Source organism: Ornithorhynchus anatinus, chromosome 1, assembly GCF_004115215.2.
Source record: "Ornithorhynchus anatinus isolate Pmale09 chromosome 1, mOrnAna1.pri.v4, whole genome shotgun sequence".
NCBI classification, from domain to species: domain Eukaryota; kingdom Metazoa; phylum Chordata; class Mammalia; order Monotremata; family Ornithorhynchidae; genus Ornithorhynchus; species Ornithorhynchus anatinus.
The window spans coordinates 50,297,344-50,324,985 of NC_041728.1; the positions used below are offsets into that span (position 1 = coordinate 50,297,344).

The 27,642-nt window shown below is 42.8% G+C and overlaps 1 protein-coding gene across 6 annotated transcripts in view; it reads left to right on the forward strand.

The window, feature by feature from the left end:
- The first annotated feature begins 246 nt into the window (after positions 1-246).
- Positions 247-27,642, forward strand: part of TTC8 (tetratricopeptide repeat domain 8) — a 42,985-nt gene continuing 15,589 nt past the window's right edge. For 3 of the 6 annotated variants that reach the window (XM_029074353.2, XM_029074358.2, XM_029074357.2), the window contains exons 1-7: positions 247-376; positions 10,253-10,282; positions 15,682-15,802; positions 16,954-17,017; positions 17,129-17,288; positions 17,508-17,597; positions 25,274-25,318. In XM_029074353.2, coding sequence (XP_028930186.1) covers positions 263-376; positions 10,253-10,282; positions 15,682-15,802; positions 16,954-17,017; positions 17,129-17,288; positions 17,508-17,597; positions 25,274-25,318 — 624 coding nt within the window. In that variant the 5' untranslated portion in view covers positions 247-262. The remainder of the gene's footprint in view (positions 377-10,252; positions 10,283-15,681; positions 15,803-16,953; positions 17,018-17,128; positions 17,289-17,507; positions 17,598-25,273; positions 25,319-27,642) is intronic. The other 3 variants (XM_029074355.2, XM_029074359.2, XM_029074356.2) reach the window with 2 other exon arrangements.

Sequence of the window (27,642 nt, forward strand, 5' to 3'; positions counted from 1 at the left end):
GGGAATCAGAGGTGTCTCGATCACTGCCTGTGCGTCTGCATCCGTCTCTTCGGCTTCTAGGTTCCCCCTCCTGCTACATATCTATTCTCCATTGAATTAGAAGATTAGAAGGAGGGTTTAAAGTCCGCATTCGGTGGCCCCGGGCGCGTGTCTCCTTGTTTTCGACGCGTCTGTCACTCAGGCGGTCCGGGGGCAGCCCCGCCGGCCGGGAGGTCCCAGGGTCCTGGCGTTGCCGGGCAGAAGAAGGCGCCGGGCTGCGGCCATGGGGTCGGAGATGGAGCCGCTGGTCCGGGCCTGGAGCTACTTCAGGCGCAGGAGATTCCAGCAGTGCGTCGAGCTGTGCACGCGGCTGCTGGAGAAATCCCCCTACGACCAGGTCGGTGGACGACGCCCTCCCGCCCCCCTCCCCCCGTGATTCTATTTAGTTGCCATGGTTTTTACGAGATGTGCTGCCCCTTGACTCTCTTTATTGGTATTGGTTAAGCGCTTCCTCTGTGCCGAGCACTGTTCTGAGCGCCGGGGGATACATGGTGATCAGGTTGTCCCACGTGGGGCGCACAGTTTCCATCCCCATTTGACCGAGGAGGGAACTGAGGCCCAGAGGAAGTGAAGTGACTTGCCCAAAGTCACCCAGCTGGCAAGCGGCAGAGCCGGGATTCGAACCCGTGACCTCTGACTCCCAAGCCCGGGCTCTTGCCACTGGGCCACGCTGCTTCTCTTGCCAGTCCGTCTCCCCCGATGAGACTGTAAGCCCGTCCAAGGGCAGGGCCTGTCTCTACCTGTTGCCGACTTGTTCATTCCAAGCGCTTAGTCCAGTGCTCTGCACCTAGTAAGCGCTCGATAAATACTATTGAATCTGAATGATAACGCCACCCCTCCCCGCACACACGCAGCGGCCCGACGGAGGAGAGCAACACCGGCCTCCGGGCTCGGAGATTGGAGAAGCAGCGTGGCTCAGTGGAAAGAGCCCGGGCTTGGGAGTCAGAGGTCATGGGTTCGAATCCCCGCCCTGCCCCTTGTCAGCTGGGGGACTGGGGGCAAGTCACTTCACTTCTCTGGGCCTCAGTGACCTCATCTGCAAAATGGGGATGAAGACTGGGAGCCCCACGTGGGACAACCTCATTCCCTTGTGTCTCCCCCAGCGCTTAGAACAGTGCTCTGCACAGAGTAAGCGCTTAACAAATACCAACATTATTATCATCTCCCCCAGCGCTTAGAACAGTGCTCTGCACAGAGTAAGCGCTTAACAAATACCAACATTATTATTATCATTTCCCCCAACGCTTAGAACAGTGCTCTGCACCTAGTAAGCGCTTAACAAATACCAACATTATTACTATCATCTCCCCCAGCGCTTAGAACAGTGCTCTGCACAGAGTAAGCGCTTAACAAATACCAACATTCTTATTATCATCTCCCCCAGCGCTTAGAACAGTGCTCTGCACCTAGTCAGCGCTTAACAAATACCAACATTATTATCATCTCCCCCAACGCTTAGAACAGTGCTCTGCACCTAGTAAGCGCTTAACAAATACCAACATTATTATTATAGATGGAGCTGGGGGCTCAGGAATAATAATAATAATGCTGGTAGCCGTTAAGCGCTTACTCTGTGCAGAGCACTGTGCTAAGCGCTGGGGGAGAGGCAGGGTCATCAGGTGGTCCCACGGGAGGCTCGCAGTCTTCATCCCCATTTGACAGATGCGGTCACTGAGGCCCAGAGAAGTGAAGTGACTTGCCCACAGTCACCCGGCTGACAAGTGGCAGAGCTGGGATTCGAACCCATGACCTCTCCCAAGCCCGGGCTCTTCCACTGAGCCACGCTGCTTGGCTGGGGGCTCCGGGCTGGGAGATAGATGGGGGTTGGAGGCTCAGGACTGGGGGCTCGGAGATAATAATAATGTTGGTATTTGTTAAGCACTTACTATGTGCAGAGCACTGTTCTAAGCGCTGGGGGAGAGACAGGGTCATCAGGTGATCCCACGTGAGGCTCACAGTCTTCATCCCCATTTTACAGATGAGGTCACTGAGGCATAGGGAAGTGAAGTGACTTGCGCACAGTCACACAGCTGACAAGTGGCAGAGCCGGGATTCGAACCCATGACTTCTGACTCCCAAGCCCGGGCTCTTTCCACTGAGCCACGCTGCTTGGCTTGGGGCTCTGGGCTGGGAGGGCTCCGGGCTCGGAGATCGGGGCTGGGGTCTGGGGGCTCGGAGATATTAATAATGATGTTGGTATTTGTTAAGCGCTTGCTATGTGCAGAGCACTGTTCTAAGCACTGGGGTAGATACAGGGTCATCAGGTTGTCCCACGTGAGGCTCACAGTCTTCATCCCCATTTTACAGATGAGGTCACTGAGGCCCAGAGAAGTGAAGTGACTTGGCCCCGGTCACACAGCTGACAAGTGGCAGAGCTGGGATTCGAACCCATGACTTCTGACTCCCAAGCCCGGGCTCTTTCCACTGAGCCACGCTGCTTCTCTGGGGCCTGGGGACTTCGGGGTCGGGGCTGGGGTCTGGGGGCTCAGAGATGGGATCTGGGGGCTCAGAGATGGGATCTGGGGGCTCAGAAATGGGTCTGGGGGTTCAGAGATGGGGGCTCGCCGGCCATCACTCCGTGCCTCTGTAAAGTCCTCGGAAGTGCCACCTCGGCCAGCCCTTCTTGCAGCCTCAATGCTAAAAGCCCCAGACTAAGGCCCCTTGCCCCCGCTCCCCAAACTAAAGCCCCCCTTTCCTCAGCCCCCCGTCCCTTCGGCGTCCCCCACACCCGCTCTCTTCGCTCTTCCCTCCCTCCTCCCCGACCCACCGCATTGAGGTGTATATCTGACATCTGCTTTATCGATATTGATGCCTCTTTACTTGCATTGATGCCTGTCAGCTTCCCCTCTAGGCTGTGAGCCCATGGTGGGCAGGGATTGTCTCTCTCTAGTGATGTATTGTACTTTCCAAGCGCTTCGTACAGTGCCGCGCACACAGGAAGCGCTCAATAAATGCAGTTGAATGAATGCATGTACTCTGCGTCCTCTCCAGCTCCGGCTCGGCTTTCCTGCCTGGGAAACGTTCTGGGAATTTTCCTTTCGTAGGATTTGAGGATGTGATATTTGAAAAGACATTTTGTCCAGACTTATAAAGTACTACAGTGTTCATCTGCCACTTCTCTGCCGTGTGACCTTGGGCAAGTCACTTCACGCCTCTGGGCCTCAGTGACCTCATCTGTAAAAGGGCGATGGAGACTGTGAGTCCTGCATGGGACAGGGAATGTGTCCAACGCCATTTACATTTATCCACCTCAACGCTTAGTACAGTGCCTGACACATAATAAGCACTTAACAAATACCACAGTTATTATTGTTATCATGAAATGACATGTTCACACCCCCTTCACTCCCCCTCCTCCAGCAATCTACATATCCTGCACCCACATCTTCTCTAATAATAATAATAGTGGTATTTGTTAAGCACTTACTATGTGCTAAGCACTGTTCTAAGTGTTGGGGTAGATACAGCGTAATCAGGGTGTCCCACGTGGGACTCACAGTCTTCATCTCCATTGTACAGATGAGGGAACTGAGGCGCAGAGAAATTAAGTGACTTGCGTAAGGTCACACAGACAAGTGGCAGAGGCGGGATTAGAACCCATGTCCTCTGACTCCCAAGCCAGTGCTCTTTCCACTAAGCCATGCTGCTTCTCTAGGAGACTGTTCTAAAGTGTGGGGGTAGCCAAGAACTGAGGCAGGAAGAATGGGAGAAATGGGGGGGGAATGAAAGACCTGGGGAGAGAGATAAAGTGATGGTTGAAGTTAAGCAGTTATTTGAGGGAGAAGAGCGATGACCCGGGAGAACTGCGGAGGTTGGCTAGAAAGTTCCTGTGGGGGTGTGAAGAGACTAGTGATTCTTGAGGAAGAGAGAGGCTATTGGGTTGGAAGTTGTTTCCACTTCTGATCTGGTGACTGGGGAGAGGCAGAGTGTGTGAAACACAAAAGAATGGATCTGAAATTGGTCAAGAATATCAAGAATTTTCATTGCTGCCAAGAATCTTGAACACTGCTGGCTCTGATGCCTCCATAGTACTATGTGGACCAAGAGGAAAGAGATAAGAAAGGTGTCAAAGGGGCTAAAAGGAGTGCAAAAGAGATACTTTTCCAAACAATTAGAACATGTCTCTTGGATGGTGAGCTGCTCTTGAAGGAGAAAAGAGAACTTTCAATGCCATTTTTTTGTCCAGGTTGTCCTGTTCACTGGTAGTGAGATTGTAACCATTGAGTGTGGGAGTGTCACTGAGATAGTATGTGGATCAATATGTTAACAACAACCCACGCCAAAGTAGAGATGATGGTTGAAACCCAAAGAGAAGCAGTGGGGCATAGTGGAAAAAAACACAGGTGTGAGAGTTAGAGGACCTGGGTTCTCATCCTCATTCCACCACTTGCCTGTTGTGTGACCGTGGGGGAGACACTTAACTTCTCTGTGCTTCAGTTTTGACATCTGTAAAATGGGACTTAGACTGGGAACCTGAGAGAGGGTCTGTGGCCAACCTGATTAACTTTTACATATCCCAGTGCTAGAACAGTGTTTGACACATAGTAAGCACTTACCGAATACCATAAAAAAGTATATGCTTGGCATGTAATAAGTGCCTAAGAAATACTCAATTTAAAAAAAAACCAGAGCAATGGGTTACAAAGAAATTAGGAAGCATTGAGGTTTTGAGATGTAAAGCACAATGAAGGTGGATAGAAGCTCTGTTAGTTGCAAGAGGTGCACAGATAGACCTCCCTACTTGTGTTTGGAACCCCCCCCCCCAAATCAAAAAATGTATATGTGGTAAACCAAGAATGTTTCAAGAAACCTTTGGTTAGAATTGGATGCTTAAAATAGAATAAGGGTGTCTGTTGGCTTGGTCTCTGATGAAACAAACAAGAAGTAGGAGAAAAATTATTCTAGGCAATGTGTATTGTTGATTGTTTTTGATGGTGAAGAGATAGTGCTCCTATTGCTAGGAAGTGATGCTGATGATGAAAGTATAGGTACAGGAAACCCTGGGACTTACAAAGCAAGTGAATTCTGAAATTTGCATCCAGTCAAAAAGTTAAGTTGGAAACAATTTTCTCATATAAACAGTATTATAAATGGAGGATTGGTTCCCAAACTAAGGTCAGATACTATTTTAACCAAGATAGCTTAAGATTGTATTCCTAGTCAGTTGTTAAGGGTATGGTATAGGTTCATTCATTTAACATATTCAGCTACTAACGCCTCAGAGACAATTCCCAAATATACTTCTCCAGCCCTGACCTCTCTCTCTCTCTCTCTCCAGTGTCTCATTTCCTCTTGCTTTCAGGGTGTCTCTACTTGGATGACCTGCCACCATCTCAAACTGAACAGGTTCAGAACAGAGCTCCTCATCTTCCCACCTGAACCCGCTCTTCCCCACAACTTCTCCATCACTGAAGGCAATACATCCTGCATCCTCCCTTTCTCACAAGCCCACAGACTTAGTATTATCTTCTACTCATCCTTCTCTTTCAACCCACATATTCAGTCACCAAATTCTGAAGATCTGATCCTGGCACTTATCCTATCATGCTTTGAGTACTGTCTCAGCCTCCTTGCTGACTTTCCTGCCCCCTGTTTCTCTCCCCTGTAGTTCTTATTCATTTTGCTGCCTGGATCATTTTTCTAAAAGAACAGCCAGCCCACGTCTTCCCACTCCTCAAAAATCTTCAGTGGCTCCCTATCCACCGCTGCATCAAGCAGAAATTCCTTACCATCAGCTTTAAAGCACTCAATCAGCTCTCCCCCTCCTATTTTACTTTGCTGAATTCCTTACTACATCCCAGCCTGCACACTTCACTCCTCTAATGCCAACCTACTTACTGTATCACAACACAGCCTACTCACTGTATCTCAATCTCATCTTTCTCACCACCGACCCCTTGCCCACATCCTCCTTCTGACCTGGAACTCCCTCCTCCTTCATATATGGCAGACCACCACTTTCCTCAACTTCAAAATCGTATTAAAATCACACCTCCAAGAGGCCTTCAATCATTTAGTCGATGGTATGTACTGGACACTTACTCTGTGCAGAGCCCTGTACTAAATGCTTGGGAGAGTACAAAACAAAAGAGTTGGTAGACACATTCTCTGCCCGCAATGAGATTACATTCTAGAGGGAGAGACGCATTAGTAAAGTTTACGGATATGTACATAGTGCTGTAGGGCTGAGGGTGGGGGCGAATACCAGATGCCCCAAAGGCACAGATCCAGGTGCATAGATGACACAGGAGTGAGAGGGAGTTAGGGAAAAGAGGACTTAATCGGGGAATGTCTCTTGGAGGAGATGTGACCTTAGTCAGGCCTTGAAAGTGGGGAGAGAGGTGGTCAGGTGTAATTGGAGGGGGAGGGACATCCAGGCCAGAGGGAGGATATGGGAAAGGGGTTGGCGGTGAGATTGATGAGATTGGGGCACAGTGAGTCAGCTGATGCTAGAGGAGCAAAACACGCAGACTGGGCTGTAGTAGGAGATCAGTGAGGGATGGTAGGACCGGGCAACCTGATTGAGTGCTTTCAAGCTGATGGTAAGGAGTTTGATGCGGAAGTGGATGGGCAACCACTAGAGGTTCTTGAGGAGTGGGGAACATGGACTGAACATTTTCTTTAGATAACCGATCTGGACAGCAGAGTGAAGTATGGACTGGAGTGGGGAGTGACATGAGGCCCATAGGTCAGTGAGGAGGCCTTTGCAAACCACACCCTCATTTCCTTTACTTCCTCTCCGTTCTGCTTCGCCCATTCACTTGGACCTGTACCCTTTAACACTTGGTATTCATCTCACCCTCAGTGCCACATGTACATGTCTGTCATTTATTATAATGTCTATCTCCTCTAGGCTGTAAGCTCCCGTGGGCAGGAACTGTGTACCAAGTCAGTTTTATTGTACTCTCCCAAGCGCTTAATATAGTGCTCTGAACACAATAAGTGCTCAATAAATACCACTGATGGATTCTCATGCCAACAATTTGTGCCACCCGGACTTTCTCATCCTGCCCAGTCACATTCCTGTTTGGGTACGGAGAGCAACCAGCAAGTGGATAGGGAGGGGCAACACGTTGCAAAGGGCACCCAGAAGTTTCTTATGTGCAGGACTCATTTATGACCCATGCGTTGGTAGCCCCGGGGCTATTCCTGTCTTGTCCTGCAGCACTGTAGTCCAGAAAGTCGCCCGCTGTTATGGGGCAACCGTGGCTCTGTGCTGCGCTCATTGCGACCATAAATGGGCCGTGCACTTAAAAAAAATACAAATGGCTCTATTAAAGATGTGAAGTTAAAATTAACTTTGAGAACAAAAGTAATAATAATTATGGTACTGGTAAAGCACTTTCTATGTGCCAAGAGCTGTTCTACGCTCTGGGGTAGATACAAGTTAGTTGGGTTGGATGCAGTCTCTATCCCCATGAGGTTCACACTCTTAATCCCCATTTTACAGATGAGGTAACTGAGGCACAGAGCAGTTAAATGATTTTCCTAAGGTCACACAGCAGACGTGGCAGATTTGGATTAGACCCCAGGTCCTTCATGCTTAATGCTTCAGTAAAGACTTTTACTCACAGTGCAATTTCAAACTTTTCAAATATTTTTGGAGATGCAGTTCTTGTACTAGAATGCTTAAGTCAAACACAATTTAGGAAATTTTCCTCTCAGGGAAAAAATATATATGATGAAGAAAAAACAATTCACAGAGTAACATATTCTTTCCTCATTTAGTAATGCTTAATTTGGGCTGAAGGAGTTCAGTGAGATGTAAAAAGGGAAAATTAACCTATGCATTTATTAAGATGAAATATAGGAACATTATCTACTGAAATTAAAATAGATCATCCTGGTTAGTTGCCTAATCTGATGTCTGTTCTTTATGTTCTATACGTTAGAACCAAGGCATCACACCAGTAAGGTACTTTAAGGTCATTTCATAATACAAAAGAGTACCTTAAAATGCCATTCCTTTTAGGTAAAATATATAATTTTATATAATTTTTGTAGGATTTCAAAAGCTAAAGTTTTAACCTGAAATATATTTTTCATGCAAAAAGTGGTTGGGTTTTCTTTAGTGGAAAAACAAGGACATGGATGTTAAGATAAGTCCAATGAAAATGACTGTTCTTTACCCCATGATTCAAACTTCCCTAAAACTGCTTTCATTTCAGTAAACTAAATGAAGATCATAATCATTTTTTGACTAGGTGTGTTCTTGGGGTCAGAACATATAACACCACATAGTCATTACATAGAACTCCACATAGTACATTAAAATAATAATAAGTATGGTATTTGTTAAGGGTTTTCTATGTGCCAAGCACTGTACTAAACTCTGGGGAAGAGACAAGGTAATCAGGTTGGATACAGTCTCTGTCCCACATGAAACTCACACTCTTAATCCCCATTTTATAGACGAGGTAAGTGTGGCACAGAGAAGTGAAGTGACTTGCCCAAGGTCACACAGCAGACAAGTGGCGGAGCCAGGATTAGAACCCGTGACCTCTGACTCCCAAGCCTGTGCTCTTGCCACTAGTCCATTGCTGCTTCTCATGAGGATTAAGACTGTGAGCCCTATGTAGGACAGGGACCATGTACAACCCAATTACCTTGTATCTACCCCAGCGCTTAGTACAGTGCCTGGCACATAGTAAGCACTTAACAAATGTCATAATAATTATTATTATTATTACTGCCACATTAACCCTCCCTTTTCTTTTATAACACTATCAGGTTGATTAGATCCCTTCCATCCTTCTATTAATCTCTGTTTTATACTATGTCTATGCTTGAAGTGGCTGCTAAAAATGGGACGGACTGCTATATGGCCCAAAGGGGGGGTGTCACATTAAGCAGATTTAGGTGGCAATTAGTAAGCCACATGGAGAATTATCAGAACAATTTCAAACTTTTCAAGTACTTTTGGAGATGCAGTTCTAGTACTGCTCTAGTCCTAGTAGTAGTCTTGTAGTTCTAGTCCTGTTCTAACAGCTATTGTCTAACAGAAAATTGCACTCTGATAAAATGAAATTGAAGTATGTATCTTTGATTAGCTATTTATAATTCTATGCATTTACAGATGATGTTTTCAGTGGTATGTATAAATAGCAGTGTGGCTAGAATGTCCCATTTTGTGCCAATTAAATAATTCACTCCCATTGTTTCAACAACCATCCCTAGGTGAATGACTACCAACTCTATTTCTTCTCCTCCAAGCCTCTCTGTGCAGATATATATATATCTCAAATTGTTGAGGTTCTTTCTTCACGTCTTGAGAACCTGTCCCTTCCTCTTCATCCCAACTGCTACCACGCTGAACCAAGCACTTGTCATATCCCACCTCAACTACTGCATCGGCCATTTTGCTGACCTCCCTGCTTCCAGTCTCTCTCCTCTCCAGTCCATACTTCACTCTGCTGCTTGGATCATTTCTCTAAAACATTTTTCTACCCAGGTCGCCCCACATCTCAAAAACCTTCAGTGTTTGCCTTTTTCTCTCCTCATAAAGCAGAAATCTGTGCCAGTTGATTTAAGGCACTCAGTCAGCTCTCTACCCCCACATCCCAGCTCTCACGCTTTGTCCTTCTCAATCCAGCCTACTCACTGTGCTCTGCACACAGTAAGCGCTCAGTAAATACAATTGATCAATTGATCTCTCTTGCCTCTGACCTCTTGCTCCTACCCTCGCTGCCTGGAACTCACTCCCTCATCACACCCAGCACACCACTTCTGCTCTCCCCATCTTCAAAGCACTCCTGAAACTCTCATCTTCCCAGTCTACTTCCTCTGCTACTGCTACTTCAGTGCTTCAAATCACCTTAGCACTTGGGCTCCCCTCTTTCACCCCTCTCCCTTCCCCTGCCCCCTCCCCCCAAACACACACACACACACACACACACACAGTCACCTCCGTAGCCCCTATGTACACATATTTAATCTCTGTTGCTTCCCCCACCTGCATTTTAACATATTTCTGCCTGACTTAATTGTAAGCTCTGTGAGGGCAGTGATGATTGTTTCTACTAACTCTATCATACTCTCCCAAGTGCTTAATTCAGTACTCTAAATAGCACATAAGTGCCCAGGAAAGTTGCTGATTGATTACATTGATGATTTTGGACTCTTAAAGTTGAATAAGTTAAGTATCACATTTGCTTTATTTTCCTATTTGATTGTGGGGAAAAAATTCAATGCTTTCTTTCTTCATACTTTCCAGGACCATGATTCTGAATTCCCAGTTTCTCAGGTAAAGGTTTTGATAGCTACTGTCCTTAGTGTTACAGAGTGCATTTTGGCTTTTTGTAGTTGTAGTTTAAATAATTAGTCTTTGTTAGCTATTAGGGTCGCTGCAAAATTAGTTTTATAGTGATTCATTGCCTTTTCATAAAATTATTGTTTTATTCTCAAATAGTGGAGTGATTTGTTCCTCAAATGGTTATCTGAGATTAAATGATAATATATCCTTGTAAAATCAAAATGAGCACTAGAATGGATTTTTCTTCACAGGGAGTAGTCAGATAAACTTGTTTCATTTTGTGAGTGAAAGGGTTGATGTGAATAATTGGAGGAATGGAGGATGACACTGTTTTTTATTTCCATTTTACCATAATAGTCTGCCTTGTCTAACCTAGGCATATAGTATAATATAGTAGGATAGTAGGATAGTAGTAGTAGTAGTAGGATAGAGGATAATATAGTAGATTTGCAGAAATATCTTTAGAGATGAGGTCTTCATCAGAAGCCAGATCTCATAGTAGAATATAATGGCATGCATACAGGAAAAATGAAAGCTTGTTCTCAGTCTCCTGTCTCATCTTACTGCCTCATATATAAGGTATTCTAAAAGAAATGCATTTGGATGCATTTCATTCCACAGAATATCGGCATTTCAAAATAATCATCAGCAGTGAAGAGCCTTAAACTTTTTTCAGTGCTTAATCAAAAGAGATTATATTGCTCTCCACACATTTATCACCATGAACCAAATTTTAACTTCATCATTGTCCTTACATGCTTTTCCTGATGTTTAGCCACCAGTACCTGGATTAATAATAATTGAAATGAACTGTAGAATTAGTCAGTTGTCCAATGTGACCAGATCACATTTCAGGTAAACAAGTGCAGTGATTGCCTCTTTAGATGGGGGAAACCAATCTATACTCCTATTTCCCTCTTGAAAGAAGAACAACAGGAACAAAAAAGTTGAGTGTCATTTCCTACACAGTCCCATATTGGTCTGCCCAGGGTAAAAAAAGAGGTCAGTATATGTCATTTCTTTAAATTCACATGCCTTCAATTTCCTGAAAGTAATTGGTAGAATTTATTTGCATTAGAAGTGCAAGTATAATTCTTTCCACTAAAATAAAGTATACATTTAGGGTACTGAAATTGGAGTGTTGTTTAATGGATACTCCTCAGTAATCATGTAACATGAATGAACTTTTTCTTTTTAACAAGTTGCAGCATTTTAGAGGCTACAAAATATACTTGTCCTGCCTCCTCAAGAACAATTATTTATTTAAAGCCAAGGATCTCCCATCTGCTCTTTTGATTAAAATCCCTGGAATTGTTACATTGCCACAAGCAATCCCTTGAATGCAATCTGAAGTTTAATCAAGCAATGATATGTGACTTCCAAGGTCATTTTTGGTCGGGAGACAAAGCCAGAGGCTTTTATCTTCTAAAACGCTGCTAGTTAGTTAAAAAGCTGAATGTTAGTTTTATAATAGACTATGTGAAACTCATTATCTAACATTTTCCAAAATCGGAATATATAAATGAAAATAGATTTATCCAATTTAACTTATATATCTGACATCTTAGTAACAACTTCTGATTAGCTACTTAAATGAATAATTCAGAGTTCAAAAAAATAATAACGGTTGCCAGTTTCTTCCTGGCTTCTAAATTTTCTAATCTGGTTATGAGATAGAACTCGACAAAGGTTACTCTGTCATGCTTTGCTCAAGAGCCTTTTTCCGCCAGCCAGATCCAGCCCACAGGTCTTGAGTCTTGAAACAGAGCTGGGTCAGCACAAACCCACGGAACCCTACTGTCCAGGCCCGATTCAGTAGCTCCTCTAGCCACTCCTTGCAATCCCTCCTCTTCCCCGTTGTTCTGGCTGGTGGGACCATGGCTTAGGAGCCAGGATGTTAAGGGGACTGGGTCCAGGCTGATTTGGAAGACTCTGAGTGGGCCTCACATGCAATGGGCCCTGCTACTCATGTTTATGTGTGGGTTCCTTGAGCTGAGCTGCAGCATCATTCCGAAAATGAGGGAAATGAGGGCTGGGCCATCCATCCCTGATGCAGCAGCCTAGAGTCACTTCTGGGCCTCTTGGTTCAGGTGCTGCACATGAGAGGATGCAGTAGAAGTGTATCTACTTGCCTGTCTACTTGTTTTGTTTTTGCTGTCTGTCTCCCCCTTTAAGACTGTGAGCCCATTGTTGGGCAGGGATTGTCTCTGTATGTTGCCGAATTGTACATTCCAAGTGCTTAGTACAGTGCTCTGCACACAGTAAGTGCTCAATGAGAAGCAGCATGGCTCAGTGGGAAGAAGGGAAGAAGCTGGGCTTGGGAGTCAGAGGTCATGGGTTCTAATCCCAGCTCTGCCACTTGTCAGCTGTGTGACTTTGGGCAAGTCACTTAACTTCTCTGTGCCTCAGTTCCCTCACCTGTAAAATGGGAATTAAGACTGTGAGCCCCACGAGGGACAACCTGATCACCTTGTATCCCGCCCCCCAGCGCTTAGAACAGTGCTTTGCTCATAGTAAGCACTTAACAAATACCATCTTTTTTTTTCAATAAATACGATTGAATGAATGAATGAAAGTGTGAGCTGTGTTGTGCAGGGCTAGAAATTTCTGACCATGGTGGGGTTCCACCTTACTCCAGGAATTCATTTATTCATTCAATCAGATTTACTGAAGCTTACTGTATGCAAACCACTGTACCAATTCATTCATTCATTCATTCATTCATTCAATAGTATTTATTGAGCGCTTACTATATGCAGAGCACCATACAAAGTGCATGGAATGTACAATTCGGCAACAGAGACAATCCCTGCCCAATAACGGGCTCACAGTCTAAATAGGGGAGACAGACAGCAAAGCAAAACATAACATAACAAAACAAGACGACATCGTCAAGATAAATAGAATTATGGAGATATACACCTCATTAACAAAATAAATAGGGTAATAAGTAATATATTCAAGTAAGCACAGTGTTGAGGGGAGGGGGAACGGGAAAGAGCAGAGGGTGGGTGGGGAAGGTGAGGCTCAGTGTGGGAAGGCCTACTGGAGGAGGTGAGCTCTCTGAAGGGCTTTGAAGAGGGGAAGAGAGTTAGTTTGGCAGATGTGAGGAGGGAGGGCATTCCGGGATAGCGGTAGGATGTGGGCCAGGGGTCGACAGCAGGACAGGCATGAACGGGGGACCGTGAGGAGGTGAGCAGCAGAGGAGCAGAGTGTACGGGATGGGCAGTGGAAAGAGAGAAGGGAGGTGAGGTAGGAGGGGGCAAGGTGATGGAGAGCTTTGAAGCCAAGAGTGAGGAGTTTTTGTTTCTTGCAAAAGTTGATAGGCAATCACTGGAGGTTTTTGAGGAGGGGAGTGACATGCCCAGATCGTTTCTATAGGAAGATGATCTGGGCAGAGGAATGAAGAATAGACTGGAGTGGGGAGAGACAGGAGGAAGGGAGATCAGAGAGGAAGCTAACACAATAGTCCAGTCGGGATATTATGAGTGCTTGGGAGAGTGCAAGAAGAGTAGAGAAGCAGCATGGCTCAGTGGAAAGAACACGGGCTTAGGAGTCAGAGGCCATGGGTTCTAATCCCAGCTCCGCCACCTGTCAGCTATGTGACTTTGGGCAAGTCACTTAACTTCTCTATGCTTCAGTTACCCCATCTGTAAAATGGGGATTAAGTCTGTGAACCCCATGTGGGACAACCTGATTACCTTGTATCCCCAGCGCTTAGAACAGTGCTTGGCACATAGTAAGTGCTTAACAAATGCCATTATTATTATTACAATATAACAATAAACAGACACATTGCTTGCCCACAAGGAGCTTACAGTCTACAGGGGGAGACAGACTTTTACATTAAAAAAATTACCTTACGGTAATGCGGAAAGCACTCTCATGATGCTCACAAGAAGATAGTTTGGGGGCAATTCTGTGTCTCTCCTCTTTTACTCTGCTGCTCCAACCTGCAAAGGCCTATTTTCACCTTTGTTTCCTTGAATAATGATGTGTCCCAAGTCATTTGCCCCAGAAGGCCATTCTATTCCTAATTAAGGTTGACCTTCACTGCTTTTAAATTATTTCTTTTTTCTTTCCCCTGCACACTCCACAGTGAAGTTGTTTGTATGTACAAAATTACCCAGTATCTTTACCTGTTCTGCTCAGGAGCACTGGCTTGCAGACGGTAGAGTTTCAAGCTGGCGTTACTGACTGACCATTTGATGTTAAGTATGGCTTATAATCAGTCATATTTGTTGAGTGCATACTGGGTGTAGAACACTGTACTAAGTGCTTGGGAAAATACAATATAACAGAGTTGGTAGACACAGTCCCTGCCCACAAGGATAGCTGATGGGCCTGATCAAGAACTTATATACATATCTGTAATTTATATTAATGTCTGTCTCCCCCTGTAGACTGTAAGCTTGTTGGGGGCAGGGAATGTGTCTGTTTATTATTGTCATACTCCCCCATGCACTTAGTACAGTGCTCTGCACACAGTAAGCACTCGCTAAATACGATTGAATTGAATGAATGAATGAAAGAAGCCTGATGTAACAGAGGTCCAGCTCTCAGCTACGAGAAGATTGCTGTACTTCAGTTTGATTGGACAGTCAATTTTCTGCTTCTTTGACAAATAAGGCAAAGTAAATATATTAAAGAATGCTCCTTAGGGAGCAGAATTCATTGACATTCTTCAGCTCTGTGTTGCTAATGAGTTTTTTCTTACAGTGAATAGGATTTACCTGGGTAGAGGACAAGTAACACAGAGCAGCAAGTGGCAACGCACAAGCCACCAGCCCTATAATCAAGTCCTTTGCACAGATCTTGGTGCTGAGATGTCAGGGCCAAGGCTCATCCATTGTTCCTGACGGAGACACCATCATGATTTGTTAGTCTGAATTCCCAGAGTTGACTTTTTAAGTCTGAAAGGGAAAGGTGGAAGCAGAATTGCAAGACTTCTAGATAATGCACCCCGCTATCCTGTTGTTTAATGAACTAGTTGCCCAGTCCCGTGTTAGAACATATTAACTGCCTTGGACTAAAGTTTACCTATCTGTTTTATATTTGTGTTTTCAATTTATCTCTGAATGGTATTTTTTTATTGTATTTGTTAAGTGCTTACTATGTGCCAGGCACTGTTCTAAGCACCGATACAAAGTAATCAGGTTGGACACAGTCCATGTCCCTCATGGGGCTCATGATCTTAATCCCCATTTTATTTATTGAGTAAATCAGTCTCCAGAAGTGTAAATCCATGAGAAATTGGAAAACTGAGTTAAATTACAACATGCTAATCAAAATCTAAAAATAAGGATATTTTAAAAAGCCTTCTTTCCCAAGACTTACTTATTTGCCAGAGTTGTGTGACAGGTGTACTGTTTGCTTTATATGTGATATAGGCAGCGTGGATTTTGAAAACACGAGCTCTAACAGAAATGGTGTATGTGGATGAAATAGATGTGGATCAAGAGGGAATAGCAGAAATGGTACTGGATGAGAACGCTATTGCTCAAGTTGCACGTAAGTACTGATCCTTTAAATATTCAAAATATAAACAATATGATCAAATGACCAGAAAACAAAAGCATAATTCCATGAAAATTTCCTTCGTCCATTCAAGGAAGGTCTGTCAAGGAAGGAGGTTGGTCTAGTGGAAAGTCTCTTTGGTAACAGAAATGACTCTGTCATTGACAAATTGAGGCCCATTTTGTGCTTCACTTTCCCTAGTTGAAAAATTGAAATAATAATAATAATAATGGTATTTCTTAAGTGGTATTTGTTAAGCACTTACTATGTGCCAGGCACTGTACTAAGTGCTGGGGGAGGTACAAGCAAATAAGGTTGCACTCAGTCTCTGTACCATGAGGGGCTCACAGTCTCACTCCCCATTTTTACAGATGAGGTAGCTGAGGCCCACAGAAGTTAAGTGACTTACCCAAGGTCACACAGCAGACAAGTGGCAAAGCCAGGGTTAGAACCCATGGCCTTGTGACTCCATGGCCGGTGCTCTAACTACTAGGTCATGCTGCTAAGCCTTTGCCAAGTGCTCTGCACACAGTAAGTGCTTAATAAATCCAATTGGTTGGTTAGATGAGGCTGCAGCATTGGCAGTGGCAGCAGCTGTCGGAGTAATGACACCATTCTGCCGGTAGCTAACTGTGACAGCCAGCCAGTCAGGCAGTCATATTTATTGAGTACTTACTGTGTGCAGAGCACTGTACTAAGCGCTTAGGAGAGTACAATATAACAATAAACAAGCACATTCCCTGCCCACGATGAGTTTACAGTCTAGAGGGGGAGACAGACATTAATATAAGTAAATTACAGATATGTATAAAGTGCTGTCGGGCTAGGAGGGGGGATGAATAAAGGGAGCTAGTCCGGGCAACGAAGAAGGGAGTGGGAGAAGAGGAAAGAAGGACTTATTTAGGGAAGGCCTCTTGAAGGAGATGTGCCACACTCCCTGACATCCAAATATGTTTTAAAGGCTTTAATAAAAAAATTTAACTGTGATTTACTGTTGCATTTTCCAACTGCATAATGCATTTTTATTCTGGCAATTTAGATAAAGAATGTTAGTATATCTGTGCCTGGGACATTCAGAAAATACTTACAGGTAAGAATGTAGATTTAAAAAAAAAATACATTTTTCCTTTCACTTTATTTTGTAGGTCCTGGAACTTCTTTAAAGCTGCCTGGAACTAGTCAGATGGGGGGTCCTAGTCCAGCTGTCAGGTACATTAACCAAGAATAAGGGAACAAATGCAGTAAACTGTAACCTTCTGTTCTTGCCTCCCACGTTGCTCTTCTCTGCTTTATTTTGCTCTCAATTTTTGGATTCCCCAGGCCAATAACCCAAGCAGGCAGACCTATTACTGGTTTTGTTCGACCCAGCACACAGACTGGGCGACCAGGCACTATGGAACAAGCCATCAGGACACCCAGAACGGCGCACACTGCTCGTCCTGTGACCAGCGCATCAGGAAGATATGTCAGATTGGGAACGGTAAATGCTCTTCACTTTACTTCACAATAAGCTCTCATATCCTGCTGGGAAAGATCCCATATTCGAACCTTTGGGAGACTTTGAAGATGATTCTCATTTTAATATTTTGCCATTGATCCTTCTCCCTCCCCCCACCAACCCCACACAACATGCACTTAAATTTAGTTGTATGCTTAAATAAAGGTTTCAGATTTATCCTGTCATTTTTTTTCCCAACAGGCCTCTATGCTCACTCACCCTGATGGACCTTTCATAAACTTGTCTAGGTTGAATTTAGCAAAATATGCCCAAAAACCTAAATTGGCAAAGGTAAGCTAATATTTTGTTTCTTACTCAGGCCTAATGCCATTACTTTAGAATAAGATGGGGGTTTTTTTTAATGACATTTGTTATGCACTTACTATGTGGCAGGCACTCTAGTAAGCAATGGGGTAGATACAAGCTAATCAGGCTGGGCACAGTCCCTTTCCCATATGGGGCTCATAGTATTAATCCTCATTTTGCAAATGGGGTAGCTGAGGCACAGAGAAGGTAAGTGACTTGCCCAGTGTCACATAGACAAGTGGCAGAGCTGGGATTAGAACCCAGGTTCTTCTTACTCCCAGATCTATGCTCTATCCACTAGGCCATGCTGCTTCTCATGTTGTTAAAGTGTTAAAATAATTTTTTACCATCAAATCCTTGTTCAAACCTCAAATTTTCTGCTCAATAGCCATCTCTCTTGGGCCAAAGTGGGATGGAGAGAGTGGGTGAAGAGGCAAGCAATGAGGGAAGCTACCATCTAAGTTTTTCCTACTTCCTACCTGTGTTTGAGCCTCCTATTGATCAGAGCATTCCTAAGGGCCAGGTTTACTTATCTGATTTTCAAATGCACAAAGTGCAGCTTAATGAGCTTGCATTCTATTAACAATGTTTCTAGAATGGAACCTACTCTTCTCAATCACAAGCCCCAAAGATTATGAAAAAGTGTTTTTTACAATCATATTTTCTTATTTCTTCAAAATGCCTTTTATTTGTCTGGTTTGACACTGGGCATGCCCATCAATCAATCAATTATTTATTTATTGAGCACTTACAGTGAAAAGCACTGTATTAAGCATTTGGGAGAGTTCAATATGTAAAGTAGGTAGACACAGTCTGTACCCTCAGAGGATTGGCATTGAAGCAAATTTGAATGGAAAATATCCACCCCATTTTATAATTATATCTTTTTTGTTCTAATTATGGCTCTGCTAGTAGACTTAGATTGCTATGTGACATTGGGCAAGACACTTAACTTCTGTGGGCCTCAGTTCATTCATTCAATAGTATTTATTGAGCGCTTACTATGTGCAGAGCACATAGTTTCCTCATGTGTTAAGTGGCGACTCAATACCTGTTCTCTCCTACTTAGTCTATGTGCCCCATGTGGGACAGGGACTGTCTGACCTGATTAACTTGTATCTACATCAGCACTTAGAACTGTGCCTGATATACAGTAAGTTCTTAACAAATACCACAATAATAATAATCATCTTTTTTTGTTGTTTTGAGACTGAAAATAGCTTTGTTAGCATTTGAAAAGCAGACACAGGAAATTATCCATGTCTAAAGGACCATTATTCTTCACATCATATGCTGTTTTTTTACAAATAAAAAGCAAAATTTTCAGATTGCAATGTAGATGGGCCCATAGTACATGAACTCAGAATTATAAAACACTAGTTGTGAATTGACAGAGTCCACAAAACCTTGGTAAACTGCAAAGGGAAATTCAGCCTATTTACTCCAAGTAAAGTTTTGAAGGAATATGCTAAAAACCATGTTGTATGCATGTGGAAAATATCTTCAAATTTTCAGAGGTTGCATAAAATAAAAATTATTCTGGTTCCGTCCTACCTACTCCCATTTCCTCAAATAACTTAATTGTCCTAATCGTCATTTCTCACCAAATGTTCCCTGCCCACACTAATCCCCTTGGAGCTACTTCAATCCTCTCTCTTCTCCAGTTTCCACCAAATCCTAGGCCATTTTAATGTTTTCATTTTATTTTAAATGATTCTCAATCTCTGTCACACAAATGCAATGTTCTATCTTTTTGCCCCCTCCCTTCCCTCTCACTAGCTCCATATCAGAAGTGAGAAACTAGCTAGACCATTCTGAGAAAAAGGGATGGAATATTCTTTGCTTATCTAATAGCATAATAATAATAATTTTAGTATTTATTAAACACTTACTATATGCCAAGGGTGTACTAAGCGGCTGGGACAAGATAAAAATCAGGTCCCTCGTGGGACTCACAGTTTATGTAGGTGGGAGAACAGGCATTGAATCCCCATTTTGCAGATGAGGAAGCTGAGGCACAGAGAAGTTAAGTGACTTACCCATGGTCACATAGTAGGTAAGTGGCGGAGCAGAGATTAGAACCCAGTTCCACCATCTCCCAGTCCTGTCCTCTTTCTACCAGGCCACATTGCTTCCCTGTATCTGAGAGATATTGAAGTTTGCTAAACTATAGGGGAATTTGTCAAGCTTTCAGTTTTTGGAATGAGCAAGGGACAGAAGGAAGAAAAATGGTAGCCGATTGAGCATTTTTAAAGGATTGAGAAGCAGCGTGGCTCAGTGGAAAGAGCACGGGCTTTGGAGTCAGAGGTCATGGGTTCAAAGTCCGGCTCAGCCACTTGTCAGCTGTGTGACTTTGGGCAAGTCACTTAACTTCTCGGTGCCTCAGTTACCTCATCTGTAAAATGGGGATTAAGACTGAGAGCCCCACATGGGACAACCGGATTCCCCTGTGTCTACCCCAGCGCTTAGAACAGTGCTCGGCACATAATAAGCGCTTAACAAATACCAACATAACATAAAAAAATATGTCTCAATTGCACCTCACTTTGAAGTTTCCAAATTAAGCACTGCTTTGCTAGGTGTGAAAATAAGCAGGTAATTCCTTCTGTTATGGTGCTTCAAAATTATAAGCTTGGCTTACATCCAAGGCAGTGGCTTGGATTTGAATTTCAAAGCTGTGTTCCAGTGAAGAAAACTATCTAAAAAGCCAAGTTGTTAAGAAGAGCAGCCTCATCCTGAAACTGTCAGTCCCAAGTGCTTCAGTAAAAGGAAGGCAGCCCAGCACAGGAAGAGGCATGCAACTAAAGCTAAAACTAAACCTAGATCCTGTCTTTATATTGAGAGTGACAGAAAGGCATGTATCAATTGCTGCCTATTCTCAGGCAATCGCCTCCTATTTCCTTGGTCAGTCAATCAGTGGTGTCTTTTGAGCACTCACTGTGTGCTGATTCACATACAAAGCACTTGGGAGAATATCATATAACATATTTGGTAGACCTGTTTCCTGCCCACAGGGAGCTTACAGTCTAAGGGAGGAACTTACAAGAATTTACTTTCTGCTAACACAGCGTTTAGTGGATAGAGCATGGGCCTGGGAGTCAGAAGGACCTGGGTTTCAATGTGACCACAAGGTTGCTGTGTCCATTCATTCATTCAGTTGTATTTATTGAGCGCTTACTATGTGCAGAGCACTGTACTAAGTGCTTGGAATGTACAATTCAGCAACAGATAGAGACAATCCCTGCCCAATAACGGGCTCAAAGTCTAAATGGGGGAGAGAGACAGCAAAGCAAAACAGAACAAAACAAAACAGGCAAGTCACTTTCAGTTACCTTATCAGTAAAATAGGGATTAAGACTGTGAGCCCCATGTGGGACCAGGACTGTGTCTAACCTGATTAACTTGTGTCTACCTCAGCACTTAGAATAGTGCTTGGCACATACTAAGTGCTTAACAAGTACAATAATTACTATTATTATTGCTCTATGAGATGCTTATCTTCCAATGAATAGCCCTCTTTTAGGGAAGTGTTAGAAATATTATTTGTTGTGAATTGTAGCCAACATTGCCCTCACACATGATAGTTTTTGTGTCATTTTGATTTCAGCCACTTCCCACTTACAGTCATTTGTACCTCCTGGTTAGCAAATCCCTGAGAGGTTATATTAATATAAACATATTTTTCAGGCTAAGGGATTAGGGTAAAAGCTCTTTATCTCTCAGTTTGCCAACTGAAAAGCCTTAGTAACCAATCATATTGTTCCTCTGAAGGGGAAAAGATCAGCGCCTTCCCTGCTGGGAGGGAGGAGTGCTTATGAGGTCAAGCTAAATGCATTTTCCCTAGATCATCTGGCCGGACTGTTCTGGGCAGTCTAGCTTAGCAGGCAGTGAGGTATTCTGTTCATCTGAAAGTGGTTCCAGGGCAGCCCTGACTTTTAGTTAATTGGAATTTTGGACTAACCAGCAGTCCCGCCTCAGCATGCCAGATATTATGAAGTCTCTACTTGAAATCACGTTCTTGGTATAGCTCCATTGTCTAAGAGCGATAAAGTCGTTAAAACTATAATTGGTTTTTGAGCCTATACTCTGAAGCTTTTTCTTTCACAACATGTGTAATGTCTGTTTCTTGAGAGGTATTTTCCTTTTCAATTTTGGCAGCAACATTTGCTTTATAGCCCCATCTGAGGTCTATTATCCACTCAGTTTAATTTCATCCTGTAAGTAAAGTCATTTATGTGTGGAGGAGTCATTTATAAGAGAGTTTGTTTTTCTCAATAGCATCTGGTAGAGTGCTGTCATGCTCTCTCTGGGCACTTAATTCTCTTATAATATGTACATTTAGTGATCCTTTGGCCCTTAGGACCCAAAAACCAATCACCAGGGTTTTCTTAAACCTCTTCTGGATTTGGAATCCTCTGACTTCTCATCCTCCCAAGAGAAAAATGCTTGTTTAATTTGCTTGTTGAAAAACTTCAGTGAAACCCTTGAAAATTGTGGCCATGGGAAGCAAAACCCTTTGGATATCTATAAATTCTTAATCTGATTATTCATATTTATCTATAGTCTTTTAAATGTGTATGTTTATATCTTTATCATGTATATAAAATCTGTATGTTTAAATGCAAAAAAGGTCACTTTTGAATAGTTAAAATATGCAAGCTTTATCAATTGATGAAACGTATTTGTGGAGCGCTTATTTTATGCAGAGTATGGCACTAAGTGCTTGGTAGACACGAAGCACAGAGTTGGTAGACACATTCCCTGCCCACAATGAGTCTACAGTCTAGAGGGGTAGACAAACATTAATATAAATAAATAAATTACGGATATGTCCCTCAGTGCGGTAGGGTTGAAGGAGGGGTGAATAAATAATGAATTTATCTTCCAGAGTCTTTCAAATGTTAAATTGTGTAAGAGCCAGGGATTATGTGCAAATTCCACATAAAGAAACAGCCTTACCTAGTAGATTGAGCAGGGGCCTCACAGTCAGAAGGACCTGGGTTCTAATATCGGCTCTGCCACTTGTCTGCTCTGTGACCTTGGGCAAGTCACTTACCTTCTCCATGCCTCAGTTACCTCATCTGTAAAATGGGGATTAAGACTGTGAGCCCCATGTGGGATATAGACTGGTTTCAACCTGACTAGCTGTATCTACCCAAATGCCTAGTACAGTGCCTGGCACAAAGTAAGTGCTTAACAAATGCCATAAAAAAATTCCATCGTGAAGCAGAAGGGTTTTCACACAACCACACACACACACACACACACACACAATTAATTTAGATGCTTTTGCCTTCTCTTCAGCTCTTTCAAAATCAGATGCCATGACTATTTCACTTAGGCTAGTCACACATGGATTTTTTATTTTATCACAGTAATTTAAAACTACTTATTAGAAACCATGGGTATTGATAATTATCAAGACTTTTAAAATATACTCTTGAATCTCTAGAGTACTTTTCAGTTTGTTTTTGATCCTACACTTTGGAAGGTTTTCTTTAACAGCTTGTTTAATATTGGTTTCTTGAGATCTATTTTCTTTAATTTTGAAAGTTGGGGCTTTCAGATATGTTTATGGCCCGGTTGCACAACTGAGGTCTATTCAATAGTATTTATTGAGCACTTACTATGTGCAGAGCACTGTACTAAGCTCTTGGAGTGTACAATTTGGCAACAGATAGGGACAATCCCTGCCCAATAACAGGTTCACAGTCTACTGTCCACTCAGGTTAACGTCATCATCCACAACATGTGAGCTCATCTCTAGACTGTGAGTTTGCTGTGGGAAGGGGTTTTCTCTCTTTATTGCTGTATTGTACTTTCTAAGTGCTTAGTAAAGTGCTCTGCACACAGTAAGCACTTAATAAATACGACTGAATGAATGAATAAATTTATTGAGCACTTGCCGTGCATATTCCACTGAATTTTACTCTTGGGAACTTACCTCAGAAGTAAGAAAAATGGCCCTTTCATGGCGTAACAACCAGTGATTCCTTATATTGAAGACTTTTAAAATGGCATAGTGAATCTTGTTAAAAAATTAAGAATTGTAAACAGAACCATGATTAGGGGTAACCAAATTTAGGAACTATGATAATATAATCCATGAAGGAGAATCCAGACCAGATGCAACTAAAAATGTGTAACTCTGTCTTCCTCTGTGCTTGTCATGATTAAAAGATGAATAGTGACATACTACAGCAACAAAAGGAGTCACAAGGCTGGATAAGGGGACCTCGACAGGTTCATAATCCCCTGTCACTAAAGAAGAATTGGTGTACCCACTTCTAATTAGCTACATCATGAGGTCTAAAGCTCTCAATTAAGGCCTGTTCAAGGTAGATAGCTGCAATACAAGACCTAAATCAAGCAGTGTGGCCTAGTGGAAAGAGCTTGGGCCTTGAAGTCAGAGGGCCTGGGTTCTAATTCCCCTGTGCCACTTTCCTGTTAGGTGACCTTGGGCAACTCACTTAACTTCTCTGTGCCTCAGTTCTCCTGCTCTCCCCCTATGTAGACCGAGAGTCCCATGTGGGGCAGGGACTGTGTCCAACCTAATTAACTTGTTCCTACCTCAGCTCTGAGACCAGTGTTTGACATATTACTATAGTAAGCACTTAAATACCATAAAATGATCATCTACTTACTAAATGCTTCTTTTCCCACTTAAGGAAAGGGAATCTTTTTGATTAAAATAGGCATTAGGAGTGGCAGGGTAACTCAGAAGAGAGTGGGTTATCTTCTCTCCACTGGTTTATGGTCCTAGGGGGTAGATTCATTTAATGTGTGAAAAGGAATAATAATAATTGGGGTATTTGTTAAGTGTTTATTATGTGCAAGGCATTGAAATAGGTGCTGGGGCAAATACAAGATGATCAGGTCTGACATAGTCCCTGTCCCACATGGACCTCTCAGTCTAATGGGGATGGAAAACAGGTACTGAATCCCTGTTTTCAGATGAGGAAACTGAGGTACAGATAAGTGACTTACCCAAGGTTACACAGCAGGCAATTGGTGGAGCCAGGATTAGAACTCCGGTCTAAAAGTAATACTTATAATGGTAATTGTTAAGCACTTCCTATGTGGAGTTCCTTTTGTTAAGCACTGTACTGAGCGCTGGGGCAGATACAAGCAAATTGGGTTGGACGCAGTGCCTGTCCCATATGGGGCTTACAGTCTCAATCCCCATTTTACAGATGTGGTAACTGAGGCACAGAGAAGTGAAGCGACTTGTCCAAGTTCACATAGCAGACAAGTGGCAGAGTCGGGATTAGAATCCATGACCTTCTGACTCCCAGGCCTATGCTCTATCCACTATGCCATGCTGCTAGACACCTTCATTACACCTATGGTCTTTAAAAGAGCAATATTTAATAATATAACATTTATTTTTCCAAAGTGGTTTAACATTGCACACAGTAAGTGCTCAATAAATACGGATTGAATGAACATTGGTTATTTCATTTTGTCTTTGCAATATTCTTTTGAGGCAGGGGCAGCAGATATCCCAATTTAGAAGACCATGATGATGAGGAGGGAAGGAGGAGAGGCTCTCTTATGCTATAATACATGGGAATATGCTATTCTAATAAAAATCTATGGTTGTCAAAATAGCTGTAATATTAAAGTTTAAACACCTTTGGTTTAAAACTTCTCTCTTCCAGGCTTTATTTGAATACATTTTTCACCATGAAAACGATGTGAAGAATGTAAGTTGGTATACTTTCTTTTACACAAATTCTTATTCTCTGACATTTCAACGAGTCCCAAATTTCTAAAAATATTATGTATCTTGAGTACTCCTGTATGGTTTGTTGATGGAGGGTTGTTGCAAATGCTGTGTAAATCTGCTGTGTGTTTTCTTCTTCAAATTTAGGAGAGGTAACTTCCTAAATACCTTAAATGAAATAAAATTAAATAAAAATCCCACACTGCACTTCACCAGCAGTAATAATAAGCAGTCCATTACCAGAAATAGTCCTGGATTCGATCAGATCTCTTAGGGGGTCTGCAATTTGGTGCAGGTGCTCAGGAACCTGTGGCCACCCACGGCACCATTATGATGTGAGGGACTTTCAGATTCAGAATACAATGGTGGCAGTGCACAGAGGGGTATCTGGAGAGGGTTGCAGAAATGGAAAAATCACCACTTAAACGCTAATGCTACCGAAACCCCACAATATCCCTGTCCAATTGAGCTCAAGGTGTCATGTCATGTCTTGTTCCATCTTGGAATTCCCTCTCTCCCTTTCCCCTTCCTTCTCTCCCTTCTCAAATCTAACAGAACACAACTCTCCCTCAGTCACAACTGTCCAAAAATTCCACCTTGAGCTAACCTTCCCCAGTTAATTCCCAGCACACTAAGCTGTATAATAAACCCATCAGCCAGTCATTTCTAGCACTTATAAACTTATTTATACCTATTGCCAGCACTTTTAATACATTTATTCAGGTGTACAATCAGTCATTAATCTCCTCTGTTTGGAAATATTTTTAGGTCTCTCTCCCCAGTATGAGTCTATCTCCCTGTGGGCAGGGAATGTGTTTCTTCCATAGTTCCCAAGGTTTTAGAATGAAGTCTCTTTTGGCTGTCTCGGCTAAAATCAGTGGTATTTACTGAACACTTCCTTTGTGCAGAGGATTGTACTAAGCACTAGGGAAAGTACAATACAGTTGGTAGATACGATCCCTTGCTCCCAATAATGGCCTTAATTTGGGTAAAACAAGAGAAACAAGCAAGGTGGTGGTGTGTGTACTGGACACCCTGAGCTTCTGGCATCATTCCTTTTTCACTATGTAAAAAAAAAATGAGCCTGACCTGTTCTCTTTTCCAGATTCAGAGCATTTCATGAGTTCTCAAAAATATTAATAATGATAAGGGGTAAGCACATTTCCTCTAGAGATGAAATGGGGCAATTGCCCCTATTGCTTTTTAAGCGAGACTACCAGACTTGTTCAACCCAGATTTCTACCCAGTCTGAGAGTTTCCAATCAGGATAGAAAAAACCCCAAATGGAGGTTTTCTAGCGTATTAGCTCTTTGAAGCCCATCCCTTCCTAGTCCTCATCCCTTTCCTCTTTTCACCCCCACACTTTCCTCTTTTCACCCCCACACAGACAATGAAAAGTTGGCACCTATAATAGTAACTTATTATGTTCACTCTAGAATTGCAGGAGATATAGGAAGAATTCTCAGTAGAGCAGTAGTCACTTTTGAGTACCTGAAACATTTGTAAAGATATAAAATAATTTGATCCTTGAAAGTAAAGGTCTTTATGCATGTCCCAGCAACATAAATATGTATATTTATCTTTCATATCTTTTGACTTTAAAGCTAAGGAGACTTTGTGGAACAGTGCATATTCTTCACCTCTACTTAAAAGTATCTTGGTGCTAGAGGAAAATGAAAAGTCACCAGTTATGTGACTTCAAAATTGCACAAACCAATTTTTGTGATACATCTCGATCAAAGATGAAAAAGGGAAAAATAAAGTCACATTTCCTTAATTGTTGTCAGTGGACATTGGACTAGGCTGGCAGTTTGTAGAGTTCATAGAGAAGCAGCATGGCTCAGTGGAAGGAGTCACTTGGGAGTCACTTGCTTGGGAGTCAGAGGTCATGGGTTTGAATCTCAGCTCTGCCACTTGTCAGCTGTGTGACCTTGGGCAAGTCACTTCACTTCTCTGGGCCTCAGTTCCCTCATCTGTAAAATGGGGATTAAGACTGTGAGCCCCACATGGGGACAATCTGATTATCCTGTATCTACCCCAGTGCTTAGGACAGTACTCTGCACATAGTAAGCACTTAACAAATACCAACATTATTGTTATTATTATTATTAGAGTTGACATGTTTCTCATTGGGGATTCTAATATCTATTTCACAAGGATTTTGCTCATGGTATTTATTGAGCACTTACTATGTATAGAGCACTATACTAAGCACTTTGTAGAGTTCAGTACAACAGAGTAGACACATTACCTGTCCACAAGGTGTTTATAACCTAGAGAAAGATTTGAGTCATACATTATTGA